The sequence below is a fragment of the Pongo abelii genome, chromosome X (genome assembly GCF_028885655.2).
Source record: "Pongo abelii isolate AG06213 chromosome X, NHGRI_mPonAbe1-v2.0_pri, whole genome shotgun sequence".
Lineage (NCBI taxonomy): Eukaryota > Metazoa > Chordata > Mammalia > Primates > Hominidae > Pongo > Pongo abelii.
The window spans coordinates 124,236,062-124,256,617 of record NC_072008.2 but is presented as its reverse complement, the minus strand read 5'-3'; the positions used below and the strand labels follow the sequence as shown (position 1 = coordinate 124,256,617).

Here is a 20,556-nt window from a genome sequence, read left to right as displayed (position 1 = left end):
TGTCTCAAAAACAAAACAAAACAAAGCAAAACAAAACAAATAACTCATTTAAGCCTTTCAACAAGCCCCTGAGGGGGTGACCAATGCCCAGGAAGGTTAAAATAATTGGCCCAAGGTCATCCAGGGCTGAACTATGAACCTAGGCAGCATGCTTCCAGAGCCCAAGCTCTTAACCACTTTGCTCTGAAGCACAAGCTTACAGGCAATGGCAGCTAACTGAGGCTGTCTCTTTGCTCCATTCAAGCTACTGCTCTGGGAGCGTCCAGGGTGGGGTCCTGCAAGGAATTAAAAAAGCATCTGGCTGTAGGCTGATATAAACGGCAGGCCAATGTTACCCACCAACTCCTCTGCATGCCTGATAAAAATTAAACCAAGAGGTGTAAATCTCAAAGAGAAACATATTCTAAGTACCCTTAGGATTTACAGAAAAGAAGAAATGGCTCGAGCTATACCCTCATGTAGTTTTGGCCTCCCTTCCATGATAAACAAATTATTTTTAAAAACTAATCATCTTTCAACATGACTTGCTGACAATTCTATAGCTCAGGAGAAAGCACAATCAGATAGGTGAATTACTCCTCTGAACTGAACAGCAAGGGTGGTTCTTGACGTGGAGCATGGGAAAGTAGCTTGCAATCCACAGAGGTCAAGTAAGAGAACGCCAAGATGAGTTAGTTACACATGCACACTATATAGGAATTTCTCAGCCTGTTAGATGTTACTATTTACTCTCCACTTTCCATAAAAAGCCGGTTGGGGGTAGGGCAGGGTCTGTGGTCAAATAAATGTGGGAAATGCCATAAACAGAACAATGTTCATTAGTAAAGGCCTATTTAACCTTGTCGAACCCAGAAAGGACGAAAGCTTGAAAAACGTTAAGGATCTCAAGAGAGAGCACTGGGGGCTGGGGTGGGGGTCGGAGATGGGGTGAAGACTGGGAAACCAATGACCACTGGCCTCCTATCTGGCTTCTATCTTCTCTAGGTTATTTGCATACCTCTAGTCTCCCTTAAAAGCAGGAACTATCCTATTAGCCTCTTCCTGAGCACCTGATCAGGAAGTCAACCCCTCATTGACCCCCTGCTCCTCTAGGGCAACTGCTGCTCAGACCCACCCCAGAGTGGGATCTGCCCAAGGGGTGAACTCACTTCCCATTCCCATTCTAACTGGAAGTCTGGGGCTGGCCTCCAGATCATTTCTCCACACCCTGCCTCCCACTTCCCTAATCACCCTCAAAGGTGCAAACCTCTTCAATCAGCTAATCTCGCCTACAATGCCATCTCTGTCCACTCAGCCCTGGCCTTTTCCTGGCTCTTCCTCTCCTTCCTGGACCCACTTGGAACACTTTCCACCTCTGCCCTCAAGAACCCTAGTCCTTTGCCAAAAGACAACCTTATATGCTCAGCCACCGTCTTGCTTAACTGAGACCTGGCTTTGCCCTGACAACTCTCTCAAACAGAAGTTGCTCATTTTCTTTTCCCTTCCCCTATCAACAAACTTGCTTTTCCTTCAGTTCACACAAGCTGAGAAACCTCAAAATTATCTTGACTCCACCTCCGCTCTTCCTCTCTTTCTTCCTCCCCCTTCTCCTTCCCTTTTAAGAATCACCAAATCCTGTTGATTTTCTCAGCACAATGTTTCTTATGTCTTCTCCCTTATCTCCATTCTCATTGCCTCAGTTAAAAGCCTTTGTTTGCCTGGTGCAGTGGCTCAGACCTGTAATCCTGGCACTTTGGGAGGCAGAGGTGGGTGGATCACCTGAGGTCAGGAGTTCGAGAGCAGCCTGGCCAATGTGGTGAAACCCCGTCTCTACTAAAAATACAAAAATTATCTGGGGCGTGGTGGCACGCACCTGTAATCCCAGCTACTCAGGAGCGTGAGGCAGGAGAATTGCTTGAACCCGGGAGGCAGAGGTTGCAGGGAGCCAAGATCATGCCATTGCACACCAGCCTGGGCGACAAGAGTGAAACTCCATTTCAAAAAAAAAAAAAAGCCTTTGTTATCTCTCTCCAGAACTATATTAACTGCATTTTAAGTCATTTCCTGGCCTCCAGGCTCTTCTCCCAACAATGAGTCCATCCTACCCAAGGTTGGCAGTGTATTTTCACAAAACACCTAAGAATCTACTGTACTCCAGACACTGTGTGAGGGGCTGGGCTGGGAATAAAAATGAATACACAGCCCCCGGCTTCTTGGCTCACACCCAGAAATGATACAAAACATTGCCCCCTCCCTGACTGTATTCAGTGGCAGATCCTTCTGGAATACTGTTTTTTTGTTGTTGTTGTTGTTTTGTTTTTGTTTTGTGGTTTTTTTTTTTTGCCAGATCTCTTTTTTTAACCTTTATGAATCACTTATACATTAGAAACTTTCCATATGTTACCTTCGTTATTCCCAAGAACTCCACAAGGGAGGTACTACTATTTATCCCCATTTCACAGATAAGGAAAATGAGACCAGGTTACTTGCCTCTGTTCAAAATTCAGGCAGGTGACAGACACTGGGTTCAAGACCAGATCTGATCCTCTAGCTTATGCTCTGTCTCTCACATCTTAAGTAGGACGTAGAAAACTTGGAAAAGAGCCCAAACAGGATGATCAGGATATGAAGAATCTTGAAACCAAGTCATGCTGGGAACGAAGGAAAGAAATGTAGCCTCTTTGGCTTTGTGAAGAGTGAATTTAAAAATGACATGGTGGCTGTCTCTAAATATTTGAGAGGTTGTTATGCAAAAGAGGAAGGAAGCAAACGCGTGGCTCCAACAGCAGAGCTAGGTCTAGCCCATGGTGAAATTTACACGGTAAATTTCGGCTCAAGAACCTTTTCTAACATAGCCCTCTAACAGGCAGGGGTGTTTAAGGAGAAGCTAAATAATCATTTGTCAGGGGTGGGTAGAAAGGACACTCCTGCCTTGAGTGGACAAGCGGTCTAGATGAGTGTTTCTGTGCACATGAGAATCATCTGGGGTCCTTTTAAAGAATACAGATGTAGGCCCCACCCCAGACTTAGCAAAACAGAATCTTGGGGGATGGAGACTGTATTCAAGAATCACAAACGAGGAAATAAGTCTGTAAGAAGATTCATCCAAGCCTCAATAGAAGAACTATGAAAGGCCAATCAACATGAAAAACTGTTCAACTTTAAGAGTAATCAAAGAAATGCAAATTAGAATGGTGACGTACCATTTATTTCCTATCAAACTGCAAAAAATTTTTAAAATATTACTAACAAGCGTTGGCATGGGAGAGGGGAAATGAACACCCTCACACTCTCCTGGTGAAAGAGTAAACTGAAGCTACTTTCTGTAGAGCAATTTAACAGTATGTTTAAGAGGAATTTTTAATACTAAAAATGCATACAGTGTAATCTTTGAGCAAGCAAGTTCACTGCTAGAAATTTATCCTAAGGGGACGATTTGGCAATTTTGAAGATGCCTTCACAAAGACATTCACTCAGTTACTGATGGTAATGCTCTATATCTGCATATATAGTACATGCCGTCCAATATAGTAGCCACTAGCCACATGTGGCTATTGAGCACTATGGACTGTGGCAAGTGAAATTTAGAAACTGATTATTATTATTACTTTTTTTGAGTCGGAATATCACTCTGTCGCCTAGGCTGGAGTGCAGTGGTGGGATCTCAGATCACTGCAACCTCCAACTTCTGGGTTCAAGCGATTCTCCTGCCTCAGCCTCCCGAGTACCTGGGACTACAGGTATGCGCCATGACACTCAGCTAATTTTTGTATATTTTTTTAAGTAGAGACGGGGTTTTGCCATGTTGGCCAGGCTGGTCTCAAATTCCTGTTCTCAGGTGATATGCCTGCCTCAGCCTCTCAAAGTGCTGGGATTACAGGCATGAGCCACCATGCCTGGATACGATTATTTTTAATTAATTTAAATTTAAAAGTAAAGAAAGATATATAGCTATTTACCTTTATAGTTCATGTTTATAACAGCACAAAATTAGAAAAACTATCAAAATATCAAACAATAAATAATAAATTACCTCTGGTACACCCATAATGAAAATTTAGGCAGTCATTAAATATGATTATATGGATTTGTATTTATTGACATCAAAAAATATTCATAAGATAAATGAAAAAAAAATTATTTAAAAGTTTGTGTGGCCAGGCGAAGTGGCTCATGCCTGTAATCCCAGCACTTTGAGAGGCCAAGGTGGGAGGACTGCTTGAGCTCAGGAGTTTGAGACCAGCCTGGGAAACACTGTGAAACCCTGTCTCTACTAAAAAACAAAAAAAACAAAAACAAAAAAAAACTTTAGCTGGGCATGGTGGCGTTCATCTGCAGTCCCAGCTACTTGGGAGGCTGAGGTGGGAGGATCCCTTGAGCCCCAAAGGTCAAAGCTGCAGTGAGCCATGATTACACCACTGCACTCTAACCTGGGTAAAGAGCAAGACTTTGTCTCAAAAAAAAATACATAAATAAAAATAAAAAGTTTGTGTATATTTCTTTCCATCCATATATGTGTGTTTGTATGTATATATAAGTATAGATATGTATACATCTATATATACAGTATATATGTGTATTTATAGATGTGTATATATACACATAGAGAGAAAGTAGAAAGGTAAATATTTACATTAAAATATTTACAGAGCTTCCTCTGGGTAATGAGATGGTGATAATTATTCTTGCTTTTCTGTTTTTCTAGCTGTTGTACAATAAACAAGCATTTGGCATGTAATAAAGCAATGAAGGCCGGGCGCGGTGGCTCACGCCTGTAATCCCAGCACTTTGAGAGGCCAAGGCGGGCGGATCACGAGGTCGGGAGATCGAGACCATCCTGGCTAACACGGTGAAACCTCGTCTCTACTAAAAATACAAAAAATTAGCCCGGCGTGGTGGCGGGCGCCTGTAGTCCCAGCTACTTGGGAGGCTGAGGCGGGAGAATGGCGTGAACCCGGGAGGTGGAGCTTGCAGTGAGCCGAGATTGCGCCACCGCACTCCAGTCTGGGCGACAGAGGGAGACTCCGTCTAAAAAAAAAAAAGCAATGAAAGCTTAAAAAACAAAGGTTCACTGGTGATTAGAATAGAAAAAGACTCAATCCTGAGAATTTTTTAACATGTTAGTCTTAGAAAACAAATTTTCCTATTTGGTGCTTAAACGAGGGTTCAGCAAGGAGGCCTCTCTGGCTTCACAGCAACCTGCACCGGTCTTTTGTACAGATCCTGGTGGAGTGGCTTGCTCTGGGCCCTGCTAACCCTCCAGTAGCGAGACTAGTTTATGTTTAGGTGCTAACACTCTGGTTAACTTTCCTGACCCTCAGTTCATTGACAGCTCAGTTCATTGAGAGCCTCTGAACTGGAAATGCTTGGTCAAGAAGCCCAAGTTGAAACCGGCTTTTATTCCGTATTGTTCTCACCTCCTTACAGATGAGGCTGTGGGTTTTGTCCTATATTACCTACTTTCCACAAATTCCCTTGGGAAGAGGGAGCAGAGGAGTGGTTCCGTTTCAGCGCTTCCCTAAATGCAAACATAACATTCCATGCAAAGATAGTTGTGAGCGGCGGGTTGGGGGAGTCAACAGCTGCAGAAGCTTTTCAGCCATTCTCAGCTTCTGGAGAGCTTTTCTCTACAGGAGCTATTAAACGAAATCTGGCTGATGCCAGCCAGGGGACGCTGCGTGCATTACGGCGCCTCCAGGGGCTACAACCCCTCATATCTAGCAACTCTTTCCCGATCTTTTGGCGCACAAGGAATTGAGGGTAAGTTCCGCGGTAAACAGTATTTAAACAGCTACTAGGCGACTCTTCCAGGCTGATAAAGTGGCTTCTCTAAAGGGCAGCCATAATACAACAGGTTTAGCAAAATGCCTTTGTTTCCCTGCGGCACCAGTAGCTACATCCTGAATTACAACAAAATCAATTTAAAAATTTAAAACTCTGCATTTTAAACAAGTATATATGTAAACACTTCTCTTTTAATCACATACACTCTCAGGTTATAATGTTTCTCCCCAATCCCCTCTTGAGAAATCTGTCAGTGATGATTCTGTAATTATCCCTTTCCCTGGGTTAAAACTGACCTTCATAAAAATGCTGAACTTATAGGAAAATGCAGTAACAGTGGAACAGTCTCTCTGTCTGCTTTATTATGTAGTTAGTTAATAGATTCGTGGAAGTACTAATAACTGAATAACAGTTTGAATACGCAGCAACATGCTATATATAGCCCAGGCCCAGCCTTCTGAATTTTTCAAACAGTGAGGAAAACTGAATGATGTTAGCAACAGGCCAGCAAGGGTGTAATTCTAAAATCCTTAAAAAAAAAAAAAAAAAACCTAAACAGGAAATACTGTATATTTGTACAGCTTGGTGGGTTTTCCATGTTCTAACAAGAGATACACCAGAGGAAAGCTTGACTTGCTGCGGTAATGGCTCTAACTCATATTGAAGCCCCAATGTGAGTATCTTGGGTTTATAGCACAAGTGTAAATCCTACCTCAGCTGTCCCTTAAAAGAATCAGAAGTTATGGCAGCAGCTGCAACATGGTCCCCTCACTCTCCAGCCACTCATGGTTTTACTAACTTTGGTTAACAGCTCTTTGTGAGAGAGAGTCATTTAGGAGCATACATTCCATGTAAGAACTATTTCCTTATTTTTTCTAAACTGCTTACAAATAGCATTTGCTAAGGCTCTATGAAGAATCTAAAGTTGATTTGCGTGCATAATCTGGGTGTCCTATTGACAAAGACATTCCCATACACACAACCAACCCAGATTGTAACTAATGAAAACAAATGAAGAAAAAGATCATTTGCATTCTCATAATTATAGAGCATCTAGCATTGTGTCTGGCACATTGTAAGAGCTCAATAGATATTCATTGATTTAGATTACTAGAATCTGTTCTCCCTCACTCCCAAAATCTCAATGTGGTTCACATACTAGAGTAATGAGTAAATATTCCTCTGCATTGCCTGGTGTAAACAGTAAAAATCAGTGACCTTGGTCCCAAGTAAGCTGGGCTGACAAGGGAACCATGGCCACTGCCAGTGTCTCCTAGAAGAGACTCCTGCCAGTAAGAGTTTTTCTTCCTTCGCCACAGAATCAATGGTTAGGAAGGAGCCGCTGAACCTGCAATGCACAAAATTCTTTTGAAAACCTAAAAACATGGGAAAGAATGCTAATGTTAACTTTTTGCTGCTAGGGTAGCAGGTCAAGTGCTGATCAAATCCCAGTGGAAGTTTTCTTAGTCCCATTTATTCTCTTGAGAAATCTGTCCACCTACAGCTTTCTTCACGTGTTGTGGTAGAAGGCCAGCCAACCCCGCTCAAGGAAGGTTTTTTGTTTTCTCTGAATTTAGGAAAGCGTTCTCTGCTAGGTAGATTGAATCACTTGTTAACAATCACCCAAGATGAGAGCCCTGGTATAAATGCTCTGCACACAGCTTGCCTTCCTCTCTTAACTGGCTGTGATGACAGGCAAGGCTCCAATCTGACCTCAACAGGTCCTCACTCCAAAATCAGACTGAAATACACAACAAGCCAAGTCCATTAAAGTAACATTAAATGTCTGGATTTAGCTCCACTAAACAGCAGAATTAAACTTTCAAGGGTCCAGCCACAATAAAGAGATTTCTTTAAAGTCACTTAGGTTTGCACAGTTGTAGCTATTAGGGATCAGATCTTTAACTCAAAGGTACATAGTTTACCTTTGATCCTCCTCCAGAACTCCCACTAATGTCAACTTTCTCCACTGTTGGGATCAAGCCCCTGGCCTCCCTTTAATGCTGGGTTTTATTGCTGATTCTACAAGATCAACAGAAAAATTACAAGGAAAAGCTGTGAAGTTCCCTTCCAATGACAAGTTGTTTTAACAAAAAGGGCCCTCTCTTAAACGGTGAAATTTAAACACAGCAAATGACTCGCTGTAAAATGGAGCTGAGGGAGACAAAAACAAACAAAAACAAAAACAACCACCAAAAAACAAAGTAACAAAACAAACCCTAATTAACCAGTCCGATTGCTTATTCAGGGTTTGTTCGCTTGTCCAGGAAACTGGCAACGAGTGTCTTGAAAATGAGAAGGGGCAAGTGCCCGTTAGCACTCTTTCGCCTTTCTCCGGAGTCAGACAATCCGGATAAGGCTGAGGGTGCTCTGGGAGGGTTCCCAGGGAGTCAGCGCGCTTTCGAATCCCCATCCCCCAGTCCTGAGCTGTGGGGCTCTGACCCCAGGTCCTCCATCCCTGGACTGACACACCCAGTCTTCCCCCAAATCCCCACGGCACCATCCCCTTGCCACTGGAGCGCTCGAGGGTCCCCGAGGGACACACTCTCCCTGCGGTGGATGACCCCGCGCCCACTCTGTCGCAGAACCCCGTTGTTTCTAATGCCCTCCCTCCGCAGCAGCACCCCTTCAACACCCATCACCACCCTCTCTCTCCCCAGTTGCAGGAGGAAGTCGCTCTGCTTCCTCTGTTCTCACCGCCAGCCCGAGCTTGGGCGCCCGGGGCTTTCTGGGTGGGGTTCTTTTTTGTGTACACAGTGTGTGTGTGTGTGTGTGTGTGTGTGTGTGTGTGTGTGCGCGCGCGCGCGCGCGCGAGTGTGTGTGCGAAACGCTCATCGCATCCTTCCGCCTAGGCGGCCTCAGGTGCACGCGGGAGGGGATCGGGATCTCGTCGTGCCTTGTCCCCGGCTCTTTGTGCCGAGTCCAGAGCAGCGGGAGGTCAGCTCTTTAGCTCACACCCCCGGCCCCGACCCTGGGTGGGAGCCTCCGCCTCCTCCGCAGCCGTCCGAGCCCGGCTTTGCCCGTCTGCTTCCATCCCGGTGCACGCCTCCGCCGTGCCGGGCGGCCGAAGAGCTGTCAGCCGGCGCCTAGGACTCAGACCCCGGACGGCGGCTGCCGGTGCGAAAACTTACTGGAGCGGAGAAAGACAGCGCGCGGCGCACCAAGCGGCCGCACTGGCGCCGTTCCTGCCCCTTCCCGCGTCGCTCCCGCCTGGAGCGCGTCCCCCGGGATGCCCTGTCCCCCGGCCACTCACCAGCACCACGGAGCCCCGTACGGCCTCAGACACGCTCTGCCGGAGCTCAGCCGCCGTGCCAGGCTTGCTGAGCCGTTTGGTGAATTTGCGCACTTCGGCCATGGCAGCGGCAGCGGGCGGGTCTCGGCGGGCGGGCGGACCTCGGCGGGCGGGTGGACTCACTGCCCCGGCCCGCGGCGGCCGCGGCCGCTGCTGCTCCCTCTGTTTACTCGCCAGCCGGCCGGCCACATCGCAGCTCGGCGGCGGCGCGGCTCACGCTGCTCCTCCCTCCCACCTCCCACCCGCTGCTCCTCCCTCGTTCCCTCCTTCCCTCCTTTTCTCGCTCGCTTCGCCCGCTCACTGTCCTGCCCCACGGCGTCGGCGGCGGCAGCTCCCTCCCCTAGAGGGCCCGAGCTCCAAACGCCACCAGCCGAAGCAGGAGGGTGTGTCTGATGGGGAAGGGTGTGTAGAGGGGGAGGGAGAACTGGAGGTGGGGGCGAGGGTCACGAGGGAAGAGGGGGGAAGTGGCTACCGCTCGGGCTCCGCCCGCAGCTGATGTTGCTGGTGCAGCCGCATCCGGGAGGGGAGATCTGGGCTGCTTCTTTTTTTCCGCTTGAGTGGGGCGGGCGGGGTGGGGTGGGGGAACAGAGAGGGGTGATGAAATGTCTCCAAGAGTGGGGCGTGCTCCTCTCCCGCCCTAGTGCTCCTCTCCCGCCTCCGAGCTGCAGTACCCGCAGGAGGGCTGGAGAACTCTCCTGTCCCTCCACCCCGCAAGCCCCCAGGGCCCAGGCGGCTAGGGGCTGGAAAACAACGTGGAGCAGCCGCCTTTTGTGTGCTCCTTGGGGAAGGGTCGCACCAATGTCGAAGGACAGAGAGCGGCTTTCCAGCGTGAGCGCCTCGACTGGGTCCCCCTCCTCGCCCACACCGTTTTCCTACTCAGTTGGCTCACCTAACAGGGGGCAACACTGGGGAGAGAGCATGCTTCTGGAAGTGGGAACTTATTGTGGCGGCACCCCTTGCTCCGTCCCCCATGGGGGAGAGCTGGGTGGTGGAGCCTGAGCCTGTGGCAGGTGATCCCTAGGTCAGCACTGACTGCACCAAGAGTGGGGTGGGGGTGGGCATTAGGAAGGCTATCTCCCTGGGTTTGGAGGACTTACCAATCTTATAGTAGCTTTTACAAGTGCCCTGCACTCACCTCTCCATTTCCTATTCATCTCCTTACCCTTTTCAGCTTCCAAGAAATTGTTTTTCCAAGAATCAAAGAACATCTCAACAGGGTATAAAACGAACATGCTTAAGGCAGAAATAGGGACGGGAATCTTGAAGTACTAGTGACCCTGTCAGACCTCCTGAAGTGCAGAGTGAAAGGCTCCACTGATGGTGGCAGTTTTCTATCTGGTTATTTCATTTGCTGAGAGTTTGAAAATGGCCCTCAGTCTGGGGGACCGAGCAGCCCTTCTGAAAGCAGTCCTACCACCACCCATCGGGCACTTTCCCCACCCTCAAAGACCAAACAGTCTTTTAGGGGACTATATTATGGAAACAAGGGCATGTGTGGTGATGGTTTCTTTGAACCCAGAAAAGGCCAAGTCTCTTCTCAGTAAGCCTATTTCAGCCATCGCATCAGTCTCAATAAAGCATATATGGAAGCTCCTAGAGGGCCTGGGACCTGGAAGTCTTCTAAAGACATTCTGTCACAAATCTTAATTTTGCACAGTACGTGTAAAATTTGTTAATTGTTGCATGTAGGCAGATCTCCAAGAATTCATACCCTCTGTTCCATAAATGCCTGTGTGGCTCATGCTGTTGGTTACTGCCACAATAGCTATAACACTTTTTGCTTGCAAAGAGAGCCCAGATTTACTTCAGGTATAGGGCAGAGCCACAGGGTTTAAGGAAGGCAGGCCCAACTCCAGGTGATGAATCATGACTGATGAAAAAACCATGATAAGCTCCCTCTTATTGACTAGTGGGATGGTCTAGACTCCCAATCAGTTTGGGCCAATGAGATATAAGAGGGAAGTGTGAGAGGAGGATTCCTGGGAAAGTTTTTCTACCTTGATGAAAAAAAAAAAAAAAGGAGAGAGGCCCAGGCCCCACTTTCTTCCTGAGAGGGATGTTTTCTTGCAATGCGTTGGCCCTTGGCAGCCATATTGCAACCATGAGGCAAGGCCAAGGCAATCTCGGAGAAGCCAATGCAGAATCCACACAGCATTGAACTGTTGAACCAGGCCTGATACTGCCTACATCTAGTTCCTTTTTATGTAGGAAAAATAAACCCCTGCAGCTTATGCCACGTTTAGATGAATATTCTGTTACTTTCAGCCAAAAGCATTCTTAGTACCACGGGCTCTATGGTAGCCACTGAAGGTGCACAGCATTGAACAAGACAGGCAAGGTCCCTCCTCTCCTGGAGCTCACATGTGAGTGCAAAAAAATGAACGTGTTAATTTCAGAAACATAAATGCTATGTAGAGAATTAAGGTGAGTTGATAGAGAGTAACTGGAGTTGGGGACCTAGTTTAAAATAGATGATCAAGAAAAGCTTCTTTGAGGAGGTAAATACTGAGCAGAGTCTTAAAGAAGCAGTCAGCAGAGATCAGCAGGTAGACCATTCCAGGCGACAGAAATGCCAGGAACAAAGGCCTAGAGATGGGAGCAGACTTAGTGTGTTCAAAGACCAAAAAAAGGCCAGTGTGGCTGGAGCGTAGAAGGAAGAGGAGTGGTACAAGATAGAGTAGGAGAAGTAAGCAATTTCTGCAGAGTATTGTGAGCCATGGGAAACATATGTCACACTGATGGTGCACAAACACCATCTGGCCATTGTGCAGGCTCTATGCTCATTCTTGAGATTGTAGATTTCACTTCTTCTGGTTTAAGACTTCTATTTAAATACATAAACATTGAGCATGGTGCTACGCACTGAGGGAGAATGCAGTATGAATTAAAGACACTATTTCCTTCTGGGAAAAAAAAAAGAAAGTCTAGTAGAGAATGTATTTATGATACAAGGTAGTATGTGATACAGACCATACTCAAGGTAAAGAGGCAGGAGAGGCTGAGCGCGGTGGCTCATGCCTGTAATCCCAGCACTTTGGGAGGCCGAGGTGGGTGGATCACCTGAGGTCAGGAGTTTGAGACCAGCCTAACCAACATGGTGAAAGCCGTCTCTACTAAAAATACAAAAATTAGCCAGATGTGGTGGCAGGCACCTGTAATCCCAACTACTTGGGAGGCTGAGGTAGGAGAATCACTTGAACCCGGGAGGCAAGAGATTTCACTGAGCCAAGATTGCACCATTGTACTCCAGCCTGGGCAAGAAGAATGAGACTCCGTCTCAAAAAAGAAAAAAAAAATGGCAGGAGAGATCATATCTGCTTAGGGTCTATGAAAGGCTTTCTGGAACAGGGGGTGTTTGAGCATTTGAGCTGTACTTTGCGGAATGGGTAGGATTTGGATATAACTACACTCACATAGTAAAGGGAAATCGTAGGTGCAATCTTACAACTTCCAATAGGGCATTTTATTGGGTGATTTCTTTTCCACATTCGTTAAATATATTCAGTTTTTATCACAAATTTAGCTGCTGCATTAACACTATCCTAATTGAACCTGAGATACAAGTATTAGAAATGCCATTGAGCCCTTTGACCGAGAAATTCCACTTGTATAAATCAATGCCAAATAAAAACTCGCATATGTGAACTCAGATGCCTGTATAAGGGTGGTCATTATATCAAATGTTTGTAATAGCAAAATATTAGAAAGAACCTGAATGTCCATCTAAAAGGGACTTCTTTATGATCAGTCCCTAGACCACTGCCTGGCACATTGTGAGTGCTCAAAAAATAGTTGTTCAGTGAACGAATGAATACACATGATTTATTCAAATGAAGGGACTCTCTTCAGCTATTTAAAAAAGAATGAGGTAAATATGTACGTACTTACATTGAAAAAGCTCCAAAGGATATTCACGGATAAAAGCAAGTTGCAGAACAACTCTATTTATAAAAATATGTATGTGTGGGCCAGGTGCGGTGGCTCACGCCTGTAATTCCAACATTTTGGGAGGCTGAGGCAGGCGGATCACCTGAGGCCAGGAGTTTGAGACCAACCTGGCCAACATGGCATGGCGAAACTCCGTCTCTACTAAAAATACAAAAATTACCCAGGCGTGATGGTGTGCACCCTGTAATCTCAGCTACTTGGGAGGCTGAGGCATGAGAATGGCTTGAACCCGAGAGGTGGAGATTGCAGTGAGCCAAGATCGCTCCACTGCACTCCAGCCTGGAGGATACAGTGGGATTCTGTCTCAAAAAAAAAAAAAAAATGTGTGTGTGGTGTGTGTGTATATGTATGTCCCTATACATGAGCTAATAGTGGGGGCCTCATGGGTGGGGAGTGGAAGTGGGGAGCAAGGAGACTTTAACATTTTATCATCTAAATGCTAAAGACTCTCAAATTTCTATTTCCAGCCTCAAACATCAGACTTGTATATCGAACTCAGCATCCCCACTGGGATGTCTAGTAAGTTTCTCTAATTAAGCATGCCTAAAATCGAACTCTTATTCTTTCTCCACGAATCTAGTTTTTCTATAGTTTTCTCCATCTCAGTATATGATAATTCTTTCTAGTTCCTCAGAACAAAAGCCTTAGAGTCATCTTATTACCTACACACCCTTTATCCAACCAACAGCAAAGCCTGTTGGCTCTGCCTTCAAAATACGTCTGAAATCCAACCACTTCTTAATATCTCTACCAATACCACCAGCAACCCTTACCAAGCTTATGTCAATAGCCTCTCAACTGACCTCCCTGCTTTCACCCTTACCCTCCTGTAGTCTATTTGCAACATAGCCAGTGAGTCCCACCAACCCCCTAATTCAGTTTCTACTTACAGTGATCTACAATATCTAGTGTTATCTCTTGCTGTGTAACAAATTATCCCCAAGTTTAGCAGCTTAAAACAATACACATGTATTATCTCACAGTTTCTGTTGTTCAGGAATCTAAGTATGGCTTAGTTGGGTTGTCCAGACCAGAGTCTCTGGCTAGGCTGCCATCAAGATATGAGTTCAGGATCTCTCATAGGCAATGATCAAGGTGTCAGAGCAGGGGCCTCACCCATCTCAAGGTTTAACTGGGGCAGAATTTGTTTTTAAGCCCATTCAGTGGTTGTGGCAGCATCCAGATCCCCACAGGTTGTTGCAGTAAGGGCCTTAGTTCCTTGCTGGCTGTCAGCCAGAGGCTGGCCTCAGTTCCTTGCCTCATGAGCTTCTCCAGAAGGCAGTTAATAACATGACAGTTTACCAAAGTGAGCAAACAGGGCCAGGCGCGGTGGCTCATGCCTGTAGTTCCAGCATTTTGGGAGGCCAATGTGGGTGGATCACTTGACATCAGGAGTTCAAGACCAGCCTGGCCAACATGGTGAAACCCTGTCTCTACTAAGAATACTAAAGTTGGCAGGGTGTGGTGGTGCACACCTGTAATCCCAGCTACTCAGGAGGCTGAGGTGAGAGGATCACTTGCACCCAGGAGGTGGAGGTTGCAGTGAGCCAAGATCCCACCACTGCATTCCAGCCTGGGCAACAGAGCGAGATTCTGTCCAAAAAAAAAAAAGAAAGAAAGAAAGAGAGAAAGAAAAGAAAGAAAGAAGAAAAAAAGTGAGCAAACAAGAGAGAGTTGAAAGAGTGAAAGACTACCTGCAATTGGAAGCCACAGTCTTTTATAACCTAAACTTGGAAGTGGCATCCCATCAATTTTACTGTATTTTATTCACTAGGTCCAGCTCACATTGAAGGGGAAGATATTACACAGGGCATTAATACTAGGAGGCAACAATCATCTGGAGCCATGTCAGAAGCTGCCCATCACAATCTACCTGACCTGTCTCACTATAGCATTATAGCTTTTTTCCCATACCTGTCTGATCTCACCTCCTATTGATCCTCTCCTTTGCACTCCATGATCTACCACACAGGCCTCCTTGCGGGTCCCTGAATTGCCAAGGCTTTGTCCATCATCAAGGCCTCCTCATTTACTGTTCCTTCTACCCAGTGGAAGAAGCTTCATTACTTACTCTCTCAACATCTTTAGGTTTGGGGCGTTCCTTGACCTTCGTATTTAAAAGTTCAACCCTCCTACCATCTCCTATCTAACTTGCTTTCTTTGTTTTTCTCCAAAGCATTTGTCACCATTTGATATACTATATATGTTTATAATTTATTTTATCATCTGTCTTCCGCACTAAAATGCACGTTCCATGAAAGCAGGATATTTTGTCTGCTTTGTTCACTGCTTTATCATCAGTGCCTAAAGCAGCACTGCCCAACAGAAATATAGTATGAGCACATATGTAATCATAAATTCACTCGTAGCCACATTAAAAATTAGTAAAAAGAAGCAGGTGAAATTAATTTTGATAGTATATTTTCGTTGGGCATGGCGGCTCACACCTGTAATCCCAGCACTTTGGGAGGCTGAGGCAGGAGGATCATTTGAGGTCAGGAGTTCGAGACCAGCCTGACCAACATGGTGAAACCTTGTCTCCACTAAAATTACAAAAAATTGGCCAGATGTGGTGGCTCACGCGTCTAATCCCAGCACTTTGGGAGGCTGAGGTGGGTGGATCACGAGGTCAGGAGTTCGAGACCAGCCTGGCCAATATGGTGAAACCCCATCTCTACTAAAAATACAAAAATTAGCCGGACGTGGTGGCACGCACCTGTAGTCCCAGCTATTCAGGAGGCTGAGGCAGATGAATCACTTGAAACCGGGAGGCAGAGGTTGCAGTGAGCCATGATCATGCCACTGCAGTCCAGCCTGGGCAACAGAGTGAGACTCCATCTCTAAATAAATAAATAAATAAATAAATAAATAAATAAAACCAGCCTGGTCAACATAAGAAGATCCCATCTGTACAAAAAAATTAAAAATTAAAAAATTAGCTGGGCATTGTGGTACACGTCTGTAGTCCCAGCTACTCAGGAGGTTGAGACAGGTGGATTACATGAGCCCAGGAGTTTGAGGCTTCAGTGAGCCGTGATTGTGCCACTGCACTCCAGCATGGGTGACAGAGCAGGACCCTGTCAGAAAAATAATTCTAATAATTATTTCATATCAGTTTTTGTATTTAAGTATAAATTAACTAAAATTAAATAAAATTACAAATTCATTTCCCCAGTCGCATGAACTACATTCATGTGCTCAATAGCCATATGTGGCTAGTGGCCACAATGTTGCACAAGGCAGGCCTAGAACAGTGCCCAGCACTTAAAGGTCACTCAATAATTAATTATTATATACAAACTGTGTGCAGCTTTTCCAATCAGAATATATTCATGATGACTTCAAGGAGATAAATAAAGCAAAACAAAAGAAATCATGATACCATGTTCACTTCTGTGTGTTGTTGAGGCATTTATTACAATCAAACTATAATCATGGAGAGCTGTATGGTCTCCAAAGCATATTTATATCCATTATGTCATTCAATCTTCAGAACAATCTGGAGAGGTAGACAGAGCCAAGATTATTTTTCCCCATTTTACAGATAAGTCACACAGTAGTTGGCAGGGCAAGAAACAGAAGCCAGGTCTTTTAGGTCTCTTTCAGATACACCACATGGCATTGACTAACCTTAAGGGCCTTGGGAGACTCTCCATCTTACTCTAATTCTATGCGGATCCATTAGTCATGAATTTATAGTGAGATTGTCATATATATTTTATCTGTCAGACAACTGTATATTGTTGGATACAATCGTATAGGCAATATACGAGTATTTGAAAAAGTTAAAAGCCCTATCGCAATTATAAGATATTTTAAATAATATAAAATTTATTGAATATATATTAATCGCCTATGGTACCACTTGGAATAATGAGAGGTTCATTATTTCCCAAAGTTATCACCTTCTTTTTCACTTTTTTATACTTCAAAGGGATATTTTAAAAATAATATTAAAAACATATTTTTAAAATATTTTTAAATTTTCTTAAAAATATTTTTTAGGCCGGGTACGGTAGCTCACGCCTGTAATGCCAGCACTTTGGGAGGCTGAGGAGGGCGGATCACGAGGTCAGGAGATCGAGACCATCCTGGCTAACACGGTGAAACCCTGTCTCTACTAAAAATACAAAAAAAAAAAAAAAATACATTAGCTGGGCATGGTGGCAGGCGCTTGTAGTCCCAGCTACTCGGGAGGCTGAGGCAGGAGAATGGCGTGAACCTGGGAGGCGGAGCTTGCAGTGAGCCGAGATCGCGCCACTGCACTCCAGCCTGGGCAACAGGGCGAGATTCCACCTCTAAAAAAAAAAAATATATATATATATATATATATAAAATACTCAGCTGGGCACAGTGGCTCACACCTATACTCCCAGCACTTTGAGAGGCCGAGGCAGGTGGATCACCTGAGGTCAGGAGTTGAAGACCAGCCTGGCTAACATGGTGAAACCCCTTCTTTACTAAAAATACAAAAATTAGCCAGGCGTGGTGGCAGAAGCCTGTAATCCCAGCTACTCGGGAGGCTGGGCAGGAGAATCACTTGAACCTGGAGGCAGAGGTTTCAGTGAGCCGAGGTCGTGCCATTGCACTCCAGCTGGGCGACAAGAGTGAAACTCCATCTCAAAATAATAATAATCATCATCATCATCATCATCATCCTATTGAGTTCTTAAAAGGGATAGATGATAACCTGGGAGTTGTCCATTAGTTGTACATGCTATTGCTAAAGGACCAAATTTGTTGTCATGCCCGGGCTGTACAGGCTTGAAGGGAGTGGGGAAGGGCTGATGCACATGAGAGCTCTGATGAGAGAGTTCAGGCAAGGACAGAGTACAGGTGGCATTGATCTTACCCAGAGGACATTTTCTCAGGTCACTTTAATTCCTTTATGAGATGACAAATGACACCTGACAGTCTGAACTCTGGAAATCTGAACTAAAAGATCAGCCTCCCCTCAAAGACTGGTAATTGTGTTTATAATAATGGCAAAGAAGAGTTGGAAGTACCAGAAGCCAGGCAAGCCTGAGGTTGCATTTTTCAAAGGTCAGCTAAGGATTATGCTCTACACCCAAGGGATGGGGCCACAAAAGCCATGAATCCTGTGCTTGGGGGACTATTGAGTGAAGAGTTAGGTGCCTTGGCAACCAGACATCAGGCCCCTCCCATCATCTAATACCAGCTACTTTTATCTAATACCATTATCTAATACCAGCTACTTTTTCTTCTCTATCAATCAGTTCTTTGTTAATGTCCTAGCAGCCTTGTGGCTGCACTCACCTAAATTAAAACATCTGGAGTTCTTAAACCTCCTGATCTGATATCCTTCTAGAGGACCTATTGGACTTCAAGTTGCTCCACCTAATGGCAGCTAGTTCCTGTATAAATATCAATTCATGACCCAAAGCCCAGATGGGTGGAGATGCCTAGGGACATTTGACTATCATGTTCCTCAAGATAATCTATGGAGAAAATGATTCAAATGTGGTCCTGCTGCCCTTGAAAAGATCACAGTATATATGCACCACTGTTAACTTAAAAAGGTTAGGTATAGTTATCATGTTTCATTATCAGAAATACACTATTTTGTTTTTTCAATATACTTCTAGGTCACTGAGGAGTGTTAACCCAAGAGTTTCTCTATCTAGCTCTCATTTAAAAATTTTCCATAATCCTGTTTTGTAAATTGATAGTCATTAATTTTCCCCCAATAGATGGCTGTTAGTAGAAGTGACCTAGCTAAAATTCTGCTGTAAAAGAGTGAAATGAGGTTGTTTTGTTTATGAGCCCTTACATGTACATCTCTGGGCTCAGTCTGATGACCTTTTTTCTTTAGCCAAATAGAATGTTCTATCCTTTAGCCCCACAGCTAAGAGAGGTGGGGATAGGTGTAATGCTACCGCTGGCAAGCGAGGGGTTTTGAATAGTAAAAGCCAATGGAGAATAGAAAAGTAGTCAGAACCAGACTTTTAAAAAATACATCAATGTGGTTTCCTGAGTTGTGGGGTTTTTGTCTGTTTGTTTTTTTGCAAAGCAGAAATCCATGAGAATCATAATCAAAATGCAATTGTATCTTGTGAAGCCATATGAAACTCTTCAGGAGAATAAGAAAAAGCCCATCAGTGGGAGATGCCAGGACCATCAGCTGAGCCAGGCAGAGGATGATTAGGCACGTAATGTTCAGAGGCTACTTGTGGGGAAAGGGAGAACAAAAAAACCCCACCGTAGTGAAAGGCCTCAAATAATTAAAAATAAAACTATATTTGATCCAGCAATCCCACTGGGAAACTACCCAAACGAAAAGAAATAATTATAGCAAAAAGACACCTATACTCACGTTTATCACAGCACTACTCATAATAGTAAAGCTACGGAATCAAACTAAGTGTCCATCAATGAATGATTGGATAAAGGAAATGTGATATATATACATAATGGAATATTATTCAGCCATAAAAAGAATGGAATTATGAATTTTGCAGCAAAATGAATGGACCTGGAGGCCATTAAGTGAAACAACTCAGAAACAAAAAGTCAAATACTGCATGTTCTCACTTATAAGTGGGAGCTAAATAATGCATTCACATGGACATAGAATGTGGAATAATCACTGGAGAGGCAGAAGGGTAGAAGGGTGGAAGGGGGGTGAGGGATAAGAAATTACTTAATGGGTAAAATATACACTATTTGGGTGATGGATACACTAAAAGCCTAAACATCACCACTATGCAATGTAGCCACGTAACAAAACTGCATTGGTCCTCCTCAAAATTATACAAATATAATTGTAAAAAAAAAAAAAGAAAATAAGAGCTAAAGGAGTAAGAAAGAAAAAGTGGCTAGAAATATAATTATGAATCCAAGATAGGAGAGCCCAAGTATGGGGAGGCCAGGACAGAAACTGCCAGACAAATGGGAAAAAAAACCAGGAAGTGAATGTCCAATTGGCTTTAGTCTAGACTCTGGGGTCAGAGAAAAACTATTCCCAAGAAGGGCCCAGAACAGAAGCCAGAAAGCAAATAGATGAGGATGGCCCGTGGGTGTATGTCAGGGGGTCTAAGAGCCACCAAATATATCTGCCCATGGCTATGCCCCGTAGCAGTTTCTCAAAGGCAGAAAAACTTAAATATATTTGTTTCCACAGAATGGCCCCAGAAAGATTCAATGAGTATTTACATTTGCTTGTTTGCTGAATCAATTCTAGGCTGCAGCCAGATAGCCAGCATGCCTGGGAGACTAAGTCAGAAGGGTTGGAGAGAGCAGTCCCCAAACTTGTCAGACGGGGAAAGTGGGAGTTTGGGATAAGTCCAAATTTAGCATGGTGTCCTAATATACATAACCACCAACAAATATTGAAAAATACTCAGCTGGGCGCAGTGGCTCACGCCCGTAATCCCAGCACTTTGTCAGGCCACGGCATGCAGATCACCTGAGGTCAGGAGTTCAAGACAAGCCTGGCCAACATGGCAAAATCTCGTCTCTACTAAAATACAAAAATTAGTTGGGTGTGGTGGTGGGTGCCTGTAGTCCCAGCTACTAGGGAGGCTGAGGCAGGA

At 44.8% G+C, this 20,556-nt stretch overlaps 1 protein-coding gene across 4 annotated transcripts in view; it reads right to left on the bottom strand.

Moving 5' to 3' along the window:
* The window catches only part of DOCK11 (dedicator of cytokinesis 11), a 194,651-nt gene extending 185,184 nt beyond the window's left edge, over positions 1-9,467 (bottom strand). For 2 of the 4 annotated variants that reach the window (XM_024240998.3, XM_054544996.2), the window contains exon 1: positions 9,017-9,467. In XM_024240998.3, the coding sequence (XP_024096766.1) occupies positions 9,017-9,118 (102 nt within the window). In that variant the 5' untranslated portion in view covers positions 9,119-9,467. Of the gene's footprint in view, positions 1-8,460; positions 8,907-9,016 lie in introns of those variants that run through there. The other 2 variants (XM_054544994.2, XM_054544995.2) reach the window with 1 other exon arrangement.
* Positions 9,468-20,556: the final 11,089 nt, after the last annotated feature.